The following is a 17,882-nucleotide window of genomic DNA, read 5'->3' as shown; positions in this document are numbered from 1 at the left end:
ATGTATGTTTAATAGGTTTAACTGGGCATTTCTCAAATTAACTTGAGCTCAGAATCCTTTTTTTTTTTTTACTTTATTTTTAACTCTTTTGCACAGGAAATTTCATTTTGTGTATTTTATACGTATTTGTTCAGTTATTGCACAGAATTGCCTGCTGTCTTACTCTTGCTCAGGTTGCCATAACAAAACACTGTAGACTGGGTGGCTTGACCAACAGAAATTTATTTTCTCACAGTTCTGGAGGCTGGAAATCTGAGATCAGGATGCCAGCATGGTTGGTTTCTGGTAATGGCTGTCTCATGGGTTGTAGCCTTCTTTCTGTGTCCTCACGTGGCTGAGAGAGAGAGCAAGCAAGCTCTCCGGTGTCTCTAATTATAAGGGCACTAATCCCATCATGAGGGCCTCACCCATATATCCTCCTATGACCCTAATTATTGCCCAAAGGCCCCATCTTCAAATACCATCACAGTGGAGTTAGGGCTTCAACATATGAATTTTAGGGCAACGCAATTCAGTCCACAGCACCTGCCATGTAAAGAGTTGAGGGAATGTTCTGTGTTTTGTGCTCATGAACCAGTAATCTGAGGGTGCCTCCAAGTGTCAGTTGGTGATATTTTAGGTGCCTGTCCCCTGGAACTTGGTATTTTAGTGATTGTGGAACCTTCTCTCTTTGATGAGTTCGCTCATAATCTATTTGTCCTGAGAGGGACACGTGACTGGGACTCAGACCTGCAGAGAGAACACAAAACGTTCAAACAAATGTGTGATAGGAGATTGAAAAAGTGTTCACATTTGTCATCATTGCAAAAAAATAACATATCCTTCAAAGTTTTCCAGCTATAGAAAAAAACTCCATACTAAGGGAAAATAATGCTCATTGTATACTTCCTGGATTATTTATATTGTTGCCGTTCAGAAAACTGAAAAAAAGTTTCAACTAATAAGTTGACAAGATCTTTCTGAAGGAAAACTACTTATTTATAAATTTAGGATTATACATCAATTGCGTATTTTGGTGAAATATATACATACATTGATCTTAGGAGGTCCTTTGTATTGTTTTATACTGATGGATCTATTTTATGAGGTTGATTTATTCTGGAAGATATCAATGATTATTTGTTCTTTTCATATTTTAGATTAATTTTATAGTTCTCACAAGGGTAATAATTTTACATATAATCATCGGCTTTTTATTGGTTAGTTTAGAACTGAAGTAGAAAAGAAAGACTAAAAGAATAAATTGTATATGTTTTCTGCTATGGATAGAGGTAAACCTCAGGCACAGATCAAGTTTAACCGGAATCGTGGTTTGTTCACAATGAATTGTCTGAAGAATATGATCAGAGTCATTGAAGTGCTACACTAATTAAGTTTAAAAGTTTGTTTTTATGTTTTAAATATATATGCTTATGACACGGAAACTAAAATCTTCTGATTTAAAAAAAATATGTAATTCCCCATCCAGTGATAATCCCTCCTAATATTTTACTGTTTCCTTCTGGTCTTTTTTCTATGGGTATTTGTTGCTTGCTTTACTTAATTTCTCTCTCTCTCTTGTGCTCCATTATGTCCATATCTGCAGGTTTGTATCTTACTTTTTCACGTTACTTAGAACATAAGCGTTCTCTCATAAACTCCTCATACACATGACTCTTCATGACTTCATAATGGTCAAGTGGATGTGTAAATCATTAAGCAAATTGTACATTTCCAATTAGAAATAAGAATACATATGTGGCTTATACAGTCCTGTGCCACTTAACAACATTTCTGTCAATGATGGACTGCATATCAACAGGAGCCCTATAAGATTAGTACCATATAGCCTAGATGTGTAGTAGGCCATACCACCTAGCTTTGTGTAAGCACACTCTGTGATGTTCACACAACAACAAAATCACCTAATAACACATTTCTTAGAACATATCCCCATTGTTAAGCAATGCATGACTGTATATTTGCCTATATATGTAGTCAAACTTCTCATATTTCTTTCTTGGCTTTACAGAAGCAGTTTACTAGAAAAAAGTTATGCAGAACATAAACACACAATTGGAGTTTTCTTCGGGTGAATAGATTTAAGAGGGCTAATGAACTCTTGCAGATTAATGGAGCAAGCTGCTTTCACCTCTAAATGCTTGTTTGTGTCCTAAGACTAAAATCAGTGCTTATGTGCTGCCATGTATTTTTCTTTTGCACTGTTTTCCCACAGGCTATTTAATTTTATCTTCCTCCTCAAAGAAGGGAGTGTGCCTGTATTCTTGCAACCCTAATGTCTAGCCTGTTGCTTCTTGTACAGTAGCTCCTTTCTCTTAGATAGATGGATGAATGAACTGAATGGTTGAATGGAACTCTAAGTAGGTAGGATTTGGAACCAAAATTTCTGCTAGGTAGCTACTTTTACATTTCCCAATTTATAACCGTCACAGTCTCTTTCTGCATTTCACGTATTTCTCTGCTCCAACTCTCAGGAAGAGAATTGAACTTAATGTCTCAAAAACTACTGAAGACATTAGTAGCAGATGATGTCTATGGAGAGAAGCTTGGGGATTGAAAAATCTGTAATGTACCCTCCCTCTAACATTTTCAAATGCCTCTCACTCTTTTGATGCACTTAGCTTCTTAAGTCATATCACTTTTGTTTCTTTCTGTTAAGTTGGATTTTGACTTCACCCTGAATAATCACAGTAAATGGACTAGGATGAGTTGGTAAACATTATACAGTTGTGGGAGAGAGATAGAAATTAGCATGAGAATGATTTAATGATGTAAATTCAGGAGAGAAGTCTACCACATGATCTATCTGGAAAAGAAAACTTTTAAATTCAGAATTGCAGGAAAGGGTGTGACTGGGTGGATTCCTAAGTAAGTGATATATTAAGTGTGGAGTCTCTAAGCTGGTGCTCTCCTCTTTTAATGTGGTTGGTTGAAAATACTAAGGACTGCACTATGGCTCATGTGTAACTCTGGCAAAAACAATTACCAAAGTCATAAATTTGATTTCATTCAAGCTGTTAAGGGTAATAATTTATTTAAGTGAGGTCTGCTGCTTTGATTAGAAGTAGGAGAGTTCAGCGGCTCTGATCCTCTGGGGTAGAGCTGGGTTACTGTGGTAGCTAAGGAGGCATGAAGATGGCTACTGTTGAAGCAATTGATCATTCCAAAAGGAAATGCTTTTCTTAATTGTTTCACTTCCTCTTTTCAGTTAAGTTTTTGTTTTTCTTTCCAAGAATGACTTATTTCTAACAAAGTAAACAGGTCCACTTTAAAAAAAAAAATCCTGATTTGATCAGATGTTCAAAGAACTTAGGTAGCTTCATGAAGGTCAGATCGTCCAGTAAATTGGTAGAGCCAATATTTAAAGCTAGATCTATCAAGGGGATACAACCTGTGCTTCTGGCCACAGCACTACACATGTTCTCTTGGAAGTTCCCTAAAGCTCTGTTGAAAGTAGTTTAAATATTCAAATATTTTATAATTAATTTATCTTCCCTAGAGTCAAACCCTCTATCAGTTAGTGACCAAGTCTGTATGTAGTAAGAGTAAAATATGAGGCGCATCAATGAGGGGACCTAACCTAACTATAGGTCATGAAGGGATAGAGGGAAGTCTTGCTAATGGATAAAACTTCTAACTTCTCCTCAGCCAAGAAGTTGTGTATAACTCCAAGGAGAGGTTCCCAGTACTCTTAGTCTTAGGCAAAGGGGTAAGTGACTTGAGTTACTTGCCAAATCTTTCCTTCCAGTCCTTTCTATTCTTTGCATAGATAACTCAAGTTTGTGCTCTCCCCTAATTGTAAAGTAATCCTCCTAGGGTGTTAGTTGATGGCTGTAGGGTGTTACCACCACCAAGGGTATTTGCATTTTAATGGAAGGCTTTAAAAGATCTTAAAACTTCAAGACTGAAAGCAGTAAATCTCTATTGGTGGAATTGGAGGCAATGTGATAGATTAGGCAGGAGACTGGGGAGAAAGGAGCCCACTGGGTCTATTCTAATCACAGTGTGAAATAAAGTGCCCCTACTTAGTAGCCTGACTTAGGTGAGGACAGCTCCTGTGGCCTGAATAATAAAGTACTTCTAAACAGTTTCATTTTCTTTAACAGCAAAACAAATTAAAGGGCTAAAACTTTCTCTTCTTGACTTCCTTTTCCTTTCCTACTTTCTCAATGGCATCTTGCCTGAGATCCTCCGATACATCTATTGTCTTTCTCTGGTCTTCTCATGTATATTTAGCATTATCTTTAGACTCAGAAGCCCAAACTTTTTTTTGTGCCTTACTTTTCATTTCCCAGAAACTTTGAGACCACTGGAATGGATGAAGTAGAATACTTGAGGAATCTGGGGGAAAGGGCTTCATAAATTGGGTTAAAATTTATTTAGATACATACAGTGAGCCAAGTTTTAAGATACAAAGATATATTTTATACACTTTCTGCCATAGAGTCTTGGGAGTGAAACAAATAAGCAGATTCTTATAATCAGTGCAGGAAGAGCTATCTTAGAGTTGTTCACCACGTGCTGTTATAGTGCATAGAAAGAATACTCACTAGAAGTGGTTAGCAAGAAGGATAATTAAGGCTTAGTGAGGTAAAATGGGGTGAGGTTGTGTTGGTGGAGAACAAGGCTCTGGCAGCAAAGGAGGAAGCATCTATAAAGGTAGTGTAATAGGAGACCAAAGCAACTTGAGACTGTTAAAAGATTCAGTAGGGCCAACTATAAGCCATGAATGTAGGAATAAAAGGGTGAGATTGGCAGGGACCAAGTATCGAAAGACCTTGTTGCCATGCTAAGGAATGTGAATCCTATAGGGAACTATTGATATCTTTAAGCAAATGGAAAACGTGATCAAATTTGTGTTGTAGAAAAATCTTTCTGAGATCAGTATGAAGTGTTGTCTGCGCTCTAGTGAGGTAGGTCTTGGAAGTGTTTGGAAGGCTGTGATAGTAGATCAAATAAGAATTGAGGCATTGATGGAAGATAAGAGTGGGGATAGAGAAGAGAGAATGAATTAAAGAGATATCATCATTTGGATGATATATGAGTGTACAAGGGAAGGAAAAGACAGGGCTGAGTCCTGGAGTTTTGGCTTAGTCAATTGGGTGTCATTTTGCTGAACTAGAGAAAGAGGAATGGGTTTTAATGGGGAAGATGCTGAGTTCAGATTTGGATAAGCTAAGTTTCAGATTATTATAGAAAATCAAAGCAGAGATTTCCAGTAGACAGGCATTAATATGTCTGAATCTCAGGGGGAAGATCTAGACTGTAGGTATATATTTAGCCATTATTCCTTAGCATCTCAGTGATGTCAACAGAAGTGATCACTCAGGGAGAATGGAGACTATCAGCGGCTATTGATCGACCCTAGGCAAATAACAGGAGGTAAAGAACCAGATGAGGATGAAGAGTAATAAGGAAGAATAAGTAGCCAGAGAGATACTTCAGAACAATATGGAAGAGAGTATCCTTATTGGTTAGCAAAACAAATACACTCTCTCCTTGTTCTTGGTTCACAGCCCTCCAGGATTTGGCCCCAGGCAGAAAGTCTAGTGCTACCAATCTCGGCTTTTCATCTTATTCGACCTGTTTCAGCTCATTGGAGACAATCCTGTACATTCATACATTTTCATGTTTCTATTCCTTTCTCACATTCTCACCGGAGTGTACTTTTCCTATATTCTTTTCCTCTCTGTGTCTAACTTATCCTTCAGAATTCTCTCCTAATGCTTCTACTGCCATGAAATCGTATCTCCCTTCCCTCAACATGGAAGTGTCATCATCTTGCCTAACATCCAATTAGTATTTGAATTGCAGCTTTCTCGTGACACTTAGCACATTCCAATTTGCACCATAGTTTTGTATGCACCAGGTTTGTGCCCCTTGACAAGAGTATAAGGTCCTGAAGACTAAAGAACTCATTCTCCTAAATTAGCTTCCACATGAACTGCTTTGAAAACAGCAAGTGCTTAATAATTATTTGTTAAATGACAGTATATATTGCACTAAAGAATAGAGGTGTAGGATCTTTGAATCTTCTGGTGAGGCAAAGGATCTCAGCTGAGGCTAACATGGAAATGCTAACATAGGAAGGACGTATCTGGAGGTTCTGATATACCTAGGCACACCATGGCCAGATATGTGTTGGAAAAGCATTTCATAAAAGCACATTTAGGATACAAATGCAGAAAGTGGGAACATAATGCTATGTTTGTGTCAAAAATTGCTAATATTCTATTCTTCATGTTATTCTCATACAGGGATAGTGAATACTTGTCTCCTCTCCACCTTCTGCTTTTATAATTTTAAAAATTAATTTTGTGCAATAAGCATGTAAAGGACAAGTACTGCTAAAGCACAAACACAAAGTATTTTTATTTATCCTAAAGGCAGATAAAAGACACTATACTGGCACTTTCTCAATGATGTCCTAGAAATAATCCTGAGCCTTTCCCATTTATTTTCGTATATTAAAAGTAAGGCAACCTAGTGGGGCTGTTCATTTAAATAGAATAAGGGTTAAATGATAACTTGACTTATCTTTTAAATGACAAAAAATAAAGAAATTGCAAGACCTTTTCACACATTAGATATGTATTGTCATTTATCATCTAGATATCAGGCTAGCAGTGCGAAGTAATAAAACATATCATCGAAAAATGTGCTATAGGTCTGAATCACTCTTTCATTCCACCTCCCAGCTAACTGTAGTATTAAATCAAACAAGCAGAACATTTCCTTAGGCAGCCATTGCCTTTTAATTTCCTGAAGAACCTTAAAATATCATTCATTACAAGTACTACACATATTTGGTTTTTAAAAGTCTCATAAATCAATAGCAGGCTGACTGTAATAATTATTACAAGTTAGTGCATAATTTTCGTGCTGAAGGCTGCATGCAGAACTTTAGCATATGCAAACGAGGCAATTCAAACTGTGTATAGATATTAATATGAAGAAGCAGGTAACGAGGTGCAGGCTATGAATTATGCATCAAGAGTGGCTGATCTTCAATGAGGAAAATGAATTCAGCATGTAATCTAATTAGTGATGGAAGTCTATTACATCTAACTGCAAAAGCAACCGTCCTTGAAACAAATTTATTTACAGTCCATGTTACCACTTGAAACAACTTTGAAATGATGTGTAAGACAACAGCTTAATTGTAAAAATTTTTTGTTTGTTTGTTTCAGTTCTAGACCTGGAAGGCCTCCTAAGAGGACTCAAAGTGTCACCTCCCCAGAGAACTCTCATATCATGCCACATTCGGTCCCTGGCCTCATGTCTCCTGGGATAATCCCACCAACAGGTAAGAGTGCTCCTTATTTATGCTGAAAATATTAAAAATTAGCCAATGCCATAGCTTTTATATATACCTATCTTCGTATAGATATTTACACCCATCAATTATTTTTGTGTACACTAAGATACCGTTACTGATGAGAATTTATTTTAAAAGTGTATTATGGTTATCATCATTTATTTAAAGTAAAATGAAAGAAGCTTAATTGAGTACAGTGCTAGGAGTTATTCTAATTAATTCTCTCACTAATATCAAACAACAAATTATTATCTGTATTTTCCAGTTAAGGAATCAAAGCTCAGAAAGAATCAGTGACTTTCCCAAGGTCAATGAGTTGGTAATTGCCAGTGGTTATTCAAACCCAGGTCTCTGGATTCTAAATGTATTTCTCTTTCCATGAGAACTTTGAAACAGATTGAAATGCATTGAAACAAAAGACAGTAAATATGTCAAATACAAATATCTTCTAATTTTTCTCAGACTGTAATGTGAATACATTTCCATTAGAAACATTTGAAAGATGGTTATTACTAGAATTTTGAAAATGTAAAAGAATAGTCTTGACCACATAAACAACTTCAATAGTGCACTGCATGCAAAAATAATTCATTTGATTTCTACCACTTGGATGTGTTCATGAATTCTTTTAAGTACTTATACATATGTTTGCTCACTTTCCATGTTTTGTCCAGATCCATGAGCAAATTAAAGAAAAATGATATATTATAATTATATAATATATAATATTTGTATTAATTCTTGTCATCATGGAAGTCAATGAGGAGATATACATATAAACATATAGTTATCATGTAACACAACTGATACAGGAAAGGAATCTCAGGAGAGAGTCTTCATTTTTTCTTTGAATTCTCATATCAGTGTTTTCTTTTCTTTTGTAACATTTGTCTTTCTCCATGCTGTAACATAATCATGGGTATCTGATTTCACATTCCTTGTTTGGTTGAAAGCTTCTTGAAAGTAGTGACTTTTAACTTACCTTTATTTTAGTGTCAACCTCTGAACAGTTTGTTCACCTTTGTGGACCTTTATCAAGCATCCACTGGGTTGAATTTGAAGTTATTTGTTCACTTTATATATCCAACTTTTTTTCAGTAAGGTACCAAAGGTTCTCAGGAGTAAATAACTTAAATTCAAATAACTTAAATACAAAGTAATAACTTAAATACAAAGAGTTGTATTTTTATGCTAATTTTGCAAATGAAAAACTGAGATACAGAAAAATGAAATCAATAGCTGAAAACAACTCAATTACAGAGTAGATATCATCATTTCTATTTGTCTAGTTAGTCATGGTTCTCAAGTAACTGAATCCTACTGCCTGCAATTCTAATTCCAAATTTGATATCGGGAAAAGAAATTTGTTAAGCCTTAACTGTTTTGCTGGGCCTTGACTGGATAAAATTTCCTGATTCAAAAATTTGGGGCTTTTGGAGACCAGCCTGGTGGCACAGTGGTTAAGTCTGCATGCTCTGCTTTGGTGGCCTGTGGGCGCTGATTCAGATCCCAGGTGCTGACCTTCACACTGCTTGTCGAGCCACGCTGTGGCAGCACCCCACGTATAAAGTAGAGACAGATGGGCACAGATGTTAGCTCAGGGCCAGTCTTCCTTAAAAAAGGAAAAATTGAATTTTTGGGGGGTACTGCATAGGCAAGATAGAACTTAGAGCTTAACTTTTCATGTTGCATAGTTGAAAGGCTCAGGTGTGCTAGAAGAAAGACCTGATTCTTTGACTTAACTTCTCAATGAAATACGTTTCGTGGTGTCGACGAAAATAATCCATAACCAATTTATAAATAAAAATTTGGGAGAGTTTATCCTGAGCTGAAATCTGAGGACCATGGCCCGGGGCCTTTCTTCCCGAAGGAAGAAAGGGCAACAAGGAAGTGAGGTATACAGAGTGTTTATATACCCTCAAACAGGCTGTTTCACATGATTGAAATGTCCCTCCCACAATAGTCACAAGATTGCCCTGAAGGCACAGCACTTGATGGACACAGCAGGTAGTGGGTCTGCTATCTCAGAGGGCGTAGCAGGAGGCAAGTCTATTGTCTCCAGCTGGGTGGTCACAGGTGAGCACAGCAGTCAGTTCCTAGCCTAAGGAAAGATGCTTAATCCTTAAGGAAATGCCAACATTGGGAGGGGGAGGGAAGTTGCACCTTTATCTCAAGGGCCTTTGTTCTTGCCATAGGGAATATCTAAAGCAGATATACAAGGCATGCTCAATGGCCTCAGTCAGGCCCTTTTGGAAAGACAAGATCAGGCCGAATTAGGTTTACACCAAATCCCTTCCTCATATACTCCAATATCCTATTACTTGCCATTTTTATTTGTTGGTGGATTTTGAAAAATAATCATTTTCACAATCATTCTGTATTTGATAAGTTTGTGTTGACACTCACGTATCACTATTATGGGAAAAAAGTATTCGAGATTGTATTCATATTAAAATAGGGAAGATCTGGTTCCAAATTGTCTGCCAACACAATCTTTTATGGTGAAGACAAGAAATACTTCATTACCAAAGCAATGATGAATTAAGTTGATGTCAGACTCTAAGTATAGCAAGACCTTGCATAATTAACACTGTCAAGTAACTTTGGGGTAAATGAAGTTTCCAAATAACTGAAGATCAAAAGCCAAAACTCAAAATCAAAATATTGTCATTTTTGTTAAGTTAATTCCTTTTTTTTTTGGAGGAAGGTTAGCCCTGAGCTAACATCTGCTGCCAATCCTCCTCTTTTTGCTGAGGAAGACTGGCCCTGAGCTAACATCTGTGCCCATCTTCCTCTGCTTTATATGTGGGACACCGACCACAGCATGGCTTGACAAGCGGTGCATAGAGCCCTACCCGGGATCCAAACCAGTGAAACCGGGGCCGCCAAAGTGGAATGTGCCAATTTAACTGCTGCACCACCGGCCAGCCCCTTAAGTCGTTTTTGATAGACCTCTTTCTGAAATAGCTTACATACTTCTCTGGCTTGGTGAACAGAGACACTGGAGAGAATTTAAATTTGACTCATCAATATGGGCTTTCATTTTTGAAGTAGGATCATTTCATATATTTCAGTTGCTGTGCTGTCTACTCAGACATGCCTTTTTACTTTTGAACTTCCCAGTACGTTGTGAACCCGGAAACCAGAATTTCACTTAACCTTGTTAAGAATTATATTGGAAAAGACCTTAAGCACGCATGTTCTAGAGAAGGATGAGGAGATCGAGCCTCACCAGGAGAGAAGACTGGGTTGAAAAGTGGGTCTTGGACAGTTCAGTGCTCCATAGAGCCCAGTGAATGCCTTTAAAACAGGGCATGTGAGCTCACTATTGACTCTTTGACTTACTTTCAACTTTTAGAGATTGGTCCAAAGATTTGAAGCTGCCGGAAGTTTTACTGTTGCACCTGAATGGTCTTATCTTAATATATTTAATATGATTGCTCTTTTTCCCTAAAACTTTTCTAGATGGAGAAGATTAGATTTTAGGGAATACAGAATAGTTTTTCCATCCCCTGGAGAATGTATTATTTACTATCTTAAAACATTAGCTAGTAATTTAATGTTTTAAAGAAATCTTGTAGTTCCCAAAAGAGCGTAACACTTTTCTCCCAAGGAGTACTTAGTCCCTTGGGAGAATAGGATTCAAAATGGACATATAGACTTTTATGTCTCAGTACTTTATTTACATTTGCTACTTTCTTTTCTTACATTTGTTACTTTCTTTAAACAACAAAATGTCATTTTTTTCTTCCTAAGATGGGGAAGGTGAAGTGTGTTATTTATTTTTTAAACAGTGAAAAAGTTATATTTCAATATTGCTGACATTAAACAAACTAGCTTGATCACAATTCTACTATGTTTTTGAGTTGTAAGTCTGAAATTTTAAAAATTTCTTTCCAAGATTCTATAGTTATATCTGTAGCTATAAAAGAGTTGGAAATCATGCTTCTAAAACTAGCAAAACAAGCAGACATGTAAGCCTCAGGAAAACAAAGAAAAAAGAACCAGCCCTGCCCCCCCAAGTTTCAAATCCTTTTTAAGATTTAAATTGTAGCTTACCTGTGAACATTGACCTGTACTTCTGTATTCCCAGTATTACCATTTGAAAAACATAAAAGATGCAAATTTACCTTTAAAGTTGCCAAAATTCATCCCGTGGAAAGGAAAATTTATTAATTTTGACAAATTTATTAAAACCTATCAATTTGTTCCTAATAATTCCCTCATTTTTTCTTTTCAAAAATTGAACATTGGAGTTCAATGATAATCTTTCTTGGAGGCATCTGTTTTCTCAGAAAAAATATGACTGTTTTTATGTTTTTAAAAAATGTCTTTCTCAGCTCTAATATTATGCATTTACGTTTCTATAACTTAAAAAAAAAAACTTTTAGATTGCCTATGGAGTTTTTATTTGTTTTTTATTTTGGTTGCTTGAGTGGGCCTGTGTGTAATCTTAGAAGGGGGCGTGGGCAGATGGTGATAATTTTCCAAATTTATGGTTGTCACCAGATGCCATAGCAACCAGAAGTGAAAGTTAATGAAAGAAAGAAGGTTCTTTGTAGAGTCTCACAATGCAATACCTCCTGTAGCGCTCTCTACATCTATTTGGACTGAGCACATGTCATAAATCATTTTTGATAATAAATACCAGTTTGGAATAAATTCATCCTAGCAACAGAGTTCCAATAACATTCATACTTTTTATAGAATCATGTGTATTTTACAATTAAGGAAAGAGTTATTTAGGAATTCTAAATACTCCCCTCTTGTGCCAGGAGTGCAATTTGGCTAGCGTTTTTGGCCAACTTCCTGATTTTGTCTTTAGGGCAGAATGCAAGCTAGTTTTGAAATACAATTTTCATATAAGTATTAAGGAGTAACTCAGTGAGTCCCAAATATTTTCATTTGACATTAAAAGAAGTTATCCAATACCTAAATTTTTTTTCAAATACTCTCAAATTAAATGAATGATTTATAGTTTTGTTTCTTGGACATGTCTTTCTCTCACTGTGATCTTGTAGGCACATAACCGATATGCTTTCAGGATAAAGCAAGCAATTGTACACACGTATGCACTATGCTTAAAAGGTAAGAGCTAATAAATGCAATTTTATCACTTTGGAAAAAATACTAGACCAGGGCAATATTAATCCAGAGTTAATCGCATTGAAACATTCTTATCTTAAAAAAGAAGATCATATGAAAGTGTTCTCAAGTGGAGGTATAATTCAAAAACATGTTTTCAAAGTTTATATTCTTTATTTTTCTTGCTAAATGTTACTAACTAACCAGCAATAACATCCAAACTACCTCTTTTTGTATTATCAACATTGATAATATTCTAAATGCATTATACACTTCAATTTCTGAGGAGAAAATTCAGAGTGTGGAAATGTGTCCTGTATGTTGAGAAGTTTATTATAACAAAGCATTGTATTCCCTGGGGAGACTCAAATAAGGATAACAGAAAAGTGCACAAGTAAAACAGCCACAAATGGATTGATCGTCTTCACTAATAAATTAAACATAACAATCTACTGAATGCTTTACTCAAAGAGTAAATATGTTATAAACTATTTAAACCATTGATGTTTATGTTATATGCGTACGTACGTGTTTTCATGCATTTATACAGAGGGAACATTGGTGAAGCATAATCACTGGACATTTTGAGAGTGTTCATTTATCTTCTAAGTAGTTAATGCGCATTCCCTTTATATTTTTCTTGGAAAGAAAAATAAAGTAATATATCTTCTTTTTTCCTTTTAGAAGATCAGCCTAAACCCTAGACTTCATGTAATTGATTTAGTTTTAAAACTTGTATTAGGCATTTTATTAGTGTCCTGTGGCTGCTGTAACAAAGTACCACACACTTAGTGACTTAAATAAGCGAAAACTGATTCTCTCACAGTTCTGGAGAAGTCCAAAATCAGTGTCACGGGGCCAAATCAAGGTGTCAGCAGGGCCACACTTCCTCCCAAGGCTCTTTGGGAGCATCCGTTCCTTGCCTCTTTGAGCTTCTGGTGATTGACAGCATTCCCTGGTTTGTGGCTGCGTTGCTCTCACTTTTACCTTCTCTTTTGTGTGTGTGTATAAAACCTTCTGCCTGGGGCTGACCCTGTGGCGTAGTGGTTTAGTCCAGTGCACTCCACTTTGGTGGCCCAGGCTTTGAGTTTGGATCCCGGGCATGGACCTACCCCACTCGTAAAGTCATGCTGTGGCAGTGACCCACACACAAAGTAGAGGAAGATCAGCACAGATGTTAGCTCAGGGACACTCTTCCTCAAGAAAAAAAGAGGAAGAATGGCAATGGAAGTTAGCTCAGAGCAAATCTTCCTCACCAAAAAATAAATGTACAAGTAAATCTTCTGCCTCTCTCTTGTGAGGATACCTGTGATTATATTTAGAGCCCATCAGATAATCCAGCATAATCCCATCTCAAGATCTTTAACACATCTGCAAAAAAATCTTAAAGTAGTATTCATATGTTCTCTGGGTTAGGATGTGGGCATAATTTGGAGTCATTACCAGCCTATCACACCCAGCAAGTCACTGCCCACAGTGTTGTGAGGGGCTCAAGCATGGTTTGGTAGACATGCATACAAACAGCCTTTGGGGGATTTTAGCCATTTTTGTTCACTGTGGTATCCCAGTATATAATATTGCTTGCCACAAAGCATATATTCAAAATAAATGTTTGTTTAATGAATATGGCTAATATATGTTTAGTAAAGGATTTCTGAGAGGAATTATTATGCCTCAGAGTTACAAATTTAAACACTGGTGTTATATTGCATTTTATAAAATCCTGTTAAGCATGGTTAGGCTCCAAATTAAAGACTCAGAGTCCAGATCCTAAAGGTGTACTAAGTAAATAGAAGCCATTATTTATTTGCTTGTTTATGCATTATGACGGCGACCTTTAACTATTATCATCAACAATTAATGAAATTTTATCTGTAGATTGATGCTCTAGAGAAGCAATATTTGCAGGAATAAAATGGCAGCATAGAACATAGTTTTCAAAATACTTACATATACATATATATCACTATTATATACTATATTATACATTTCTTTAAGGATCAGAGTCCTCATTGTATTGCCTATCTTGCTACAGAACTAATTTAATACAAATATGAATAAAATATAGCTTATAATTTACCTGAATGTAAATGCAGCTTTGGTGTGAGGAACTAGATAATAAATATATTTATTTTAGTAAATATGTAATATACATTATAATCGATTATTTCAGTCAAGTTACAGTATGCCTTGGGTCTGTTACTAGCATAGAAATTCATAAAAATCTTTTTTTCTAAGCTCTTAGAGTAAATAACCACATATTACTGGACTTCTGGACTGTCCTCTCATCTACTGAATTTAGAAGAAAATTACAGTCCTTTATTCCCTAATTTGTTTCTCTCTTGCAAGTTTCTATTGAGTTCTGTAGTCTTAAATGCTTACACCGGGCCATACTAAGATGTATAATCTACCTACATTTCTCTCTCTGTAGATTTGCAGTAATGAAATTGCTAATATTCTTAATTGACTAATTGCAAGGTATTATTTGCTTCTTTTCTGGTAATATGATGTCTCCTTTGACAGAAGAGAAGTTTATTTACATTAAGAAATCAAATCAGATTTTGAGTCAACTTTTGATTATGATAGTGGATGGTGTATGAATTAACTGGAGTTTTGTGGATTATTCATTTATTTGTGAGATTCTCAGACAGTGTTCTAGTCCCTTAGTTTTACATATTGTCTTTTATTGCTCACTGCAATTTCTTGGCCAGTAGGATGTGCTGTTACTATCCTACTTCTCTCTCTAACCAAGAGAAGTGAGAAATACAAATATTGTTCATTCGGGAAAAACAACCAACTCTGCTATAGATACATTTTTAATATTCCTAAAGATGCTGTAGAACAAAAGTCAGGCAAAAGAAGATAAACAAAATCATTTCTTTAGTCTCCTTCTCTGTCTTTGTTGGGCTTTCCACTCTGAGCCTAACTTCAAAGCCTCAAGTCCTTTCCTTAATAATGTGCTTCAGGTTTGTTGTTAAGGATTTAACTATATCGTGTCGGAATTTCTTTGTATTTTTTCTAAGCATTTTGGGGGTAAGTTTTACAACTTTACTCTCTTCTTTGCAAAGAAGTAGAATTGCTAATGAAAGTGTTGACAGGACCAAGCATTTCAAGAGAATTTGGCAAATGTCAGAAAGATAGCAGTATTAACTTGCATTCAGTTTCTTAAAACGTTTATTGCCCTAGTCATGAATGAACTTAAGACCTGCTCTGAAAACGTTCTGCATGAAACACACTGAAGGATTTTGTTTGGTTACACAATCATATAAACCAACATTGCGATAGAGCTTCTGAAAATGGTAATGTAAACCTAAGCTTAATGGATAAGAATGTAAGGTTCAGATAAAGGGAAACAACATTACTATTTTACTCTGCACTTCAGATGACATCTGGAATGTTATATTCAGTCATGGCACCACAATTTTTGGTAGGACCAACTGGTGACCCTTAAGCGAATAGACTAAACGATAGAGATTTGGAAATGATGGCAACGTTTAGTCTTAAGAAGACTTACAGAGGGTCTGAAATTTGATGATAGTGTAAATTTCCACTGTGCTCTTCCAAGGACAGAAATCTAACTGATAGACAATAATTACAGAGACATCTGCATTGGCTTCCATAAGAAAGAAGCTTGCTAGATGGAGAATTGGCTAAGAGTAGAACGTATTACTCATAAAACCTTAGGGGCCGGCCCAGTGGCACAGCGGTTAAGTGGGCATGTTCCGCTTCTCCGCTGCCCGGGGTTCGCCGGCCGGATCCTGGGTGCAGACATGGCACCACCTGGCACGCCATGCTGTGATAGGTGTCCCACATATAAAGTGGAGGAAGATGGGAATGGATGTTAGCTCAGGGCCAGTCTTCCTCAGTGAAAAGAGGAGGATCAGCAGCAGTTATCTCAGGGCTAATCTTCCTCAAAAAAAAAAAGCAAAAATACCTTAACTTTTCCTTCTGACAGAAGCATTCAAGAGGAAAGTGAGGCGAAAAATTGTTAGTTGTAGTTTTATATTTAATTAATTTTTACAGGCCATACTGTTCATGGTACAAAAGAGTAATAGTTTAAAAAAAATTCTCTCCCTCCCTGACCATCAGCCATCCATTTCTTCTCTTAGTACTCACTGTTATTAGGGGAAGTTTGAAAGTAATTTTGCTTTGGAGGGAGGTAGATTGAATAAGACTGTCTTGTTTCCTTCTAATTATGAAATTTGATGATTCCATTTTATTTTACTTTGAATTATTCTTCCAAATTTGATATGCTGCTTTTCAAGTTAAAGGATATCTTTCCTTCAGGGTTTTATATTCTTATATTCTTTCACAGTTTTGTTTTTGCTGGGATAGATTCACCCTGAGCTAAAATCTGTTGCCCATCTTCCTCTCTTTTGTTCTCTCTTCCCCAAAGCCCCAGCACATAGTTGTATATTCTAGTTGTAAGTCCTTCTAGTTCTTCTATGTGAGCCACCGCCACAGCATGGCTACTGACAAACCAGTGGTGTGGTTCCTCACTGGGGAACTGAACCTGGGCCACCAAAGTGGAGTGGGCTGAACTTTAACCACTAGGCTATTAGGGCTGGCTCTTCTTTCATAGTTTTTAAGATAGTTTTTAAAAGTTACTTTTGAAATGAATGCTTCATATTTATAATCTATCATACTATTTGTTACACTGGTTTTCATGGATGAGTTAGTTAACTCATAGGTAAAACTATGAGTATGGTAGCCTAACATATACTTTATTTTCCAATTAAAAGAAGTTTTTAAATGCTTTTCCTTCTTTGTCCTCTCTGCTGTTCTTTCATGAGCACTCCATGACGGGGTCCATCGCTGAAAAATTAACAGACAGGAGGAAAGGGCAATCATTGAGTATAATACAAAGGAATACTTATAGCTGTGGTAGGATTTGGAACTAGGAGTGGAAAAGATAGAATTATTTTAACCAATAGAGATCATCAGAAATGATGGTATAAAGACATGAACTCTTAAACAGATTTAAATGAAAGACCTTGAACTTTACTATAAATCACTACTTTTATTTGACTTTCCAATTAAAAAAATAAAGTCCCCAAGAGAGGAGTCAGTTCTTGAAAATCAAAGCACTCTTCCAATCACACCACTTTTTAAATGTGTAATAATTGAGCCAGTCACATATTTTGATGCTTTACGTCCTTCACTTGTAAGAAAGAACCTTTTTATCATATCAAAATTATTTTTTTATTGAATTGCCATGAATTTCAAATGACACAATTTACAGCAGCATTTTGCAGATGATGAAACTAGACAAAATATTATTATTGTAATTAAATAGGCTAAGTGTTATTGATTATTATTGCTGACTTTCTATGCTCATGTCATGTCCATTGGATTTAAGAATAAAACTGATAACTTTTTAAACGTATAGTTCAGGTTTAGGAAATTTGGCAAGTTATTTGGATTGATATAAATGTGCTCTACAGATATTCCTAATAGAGGAAGTTAACACTAATTTTAG

The 17,882-nt window shown here is 36.1% G+C and overlaps 1 protein-coding gene across 1 annotated transcript in view; it reads left to right on the top strand.

Moving 5' to 3' along the window:
• DACH1 (dachshund family transcription factor 1) overlaps positions 1–17,882 on the top strand; it is a 407,431-nt gene that overhangs the window by 164,362 nt on the left and 225,187 nt on the right. Inside the window, exon 2 of the mRNA XM_008517937.2 lies at positions 7,191–7,306. Within this exon, the coding sequence (XP_008516159.2) occupies positions 7,191–7,306 (116 nt within the window). The remainder of the gene's footprint in view (positions 1–7,190; positions 7,307–17,882) is intronic.

This window comes from Equus przewalskii, chromosome 16, assembly GCF_037783145.1.
Source record: "Equus przewalskii isolate Varuska chromosome 16, EquPr2, whole genome shotgun sequence".
Lineage (NCBI taxonomy): Eukaryota > Metazoa > Chordata > Mammalia > Perissodactyla > Equidae > Equus > Equus przewalskii.
The sequence above is the reverse complement of the archived record's forward strand: the minus strand, read 5'-3'. Positions and strand labels throughout refer to the sequence as shown.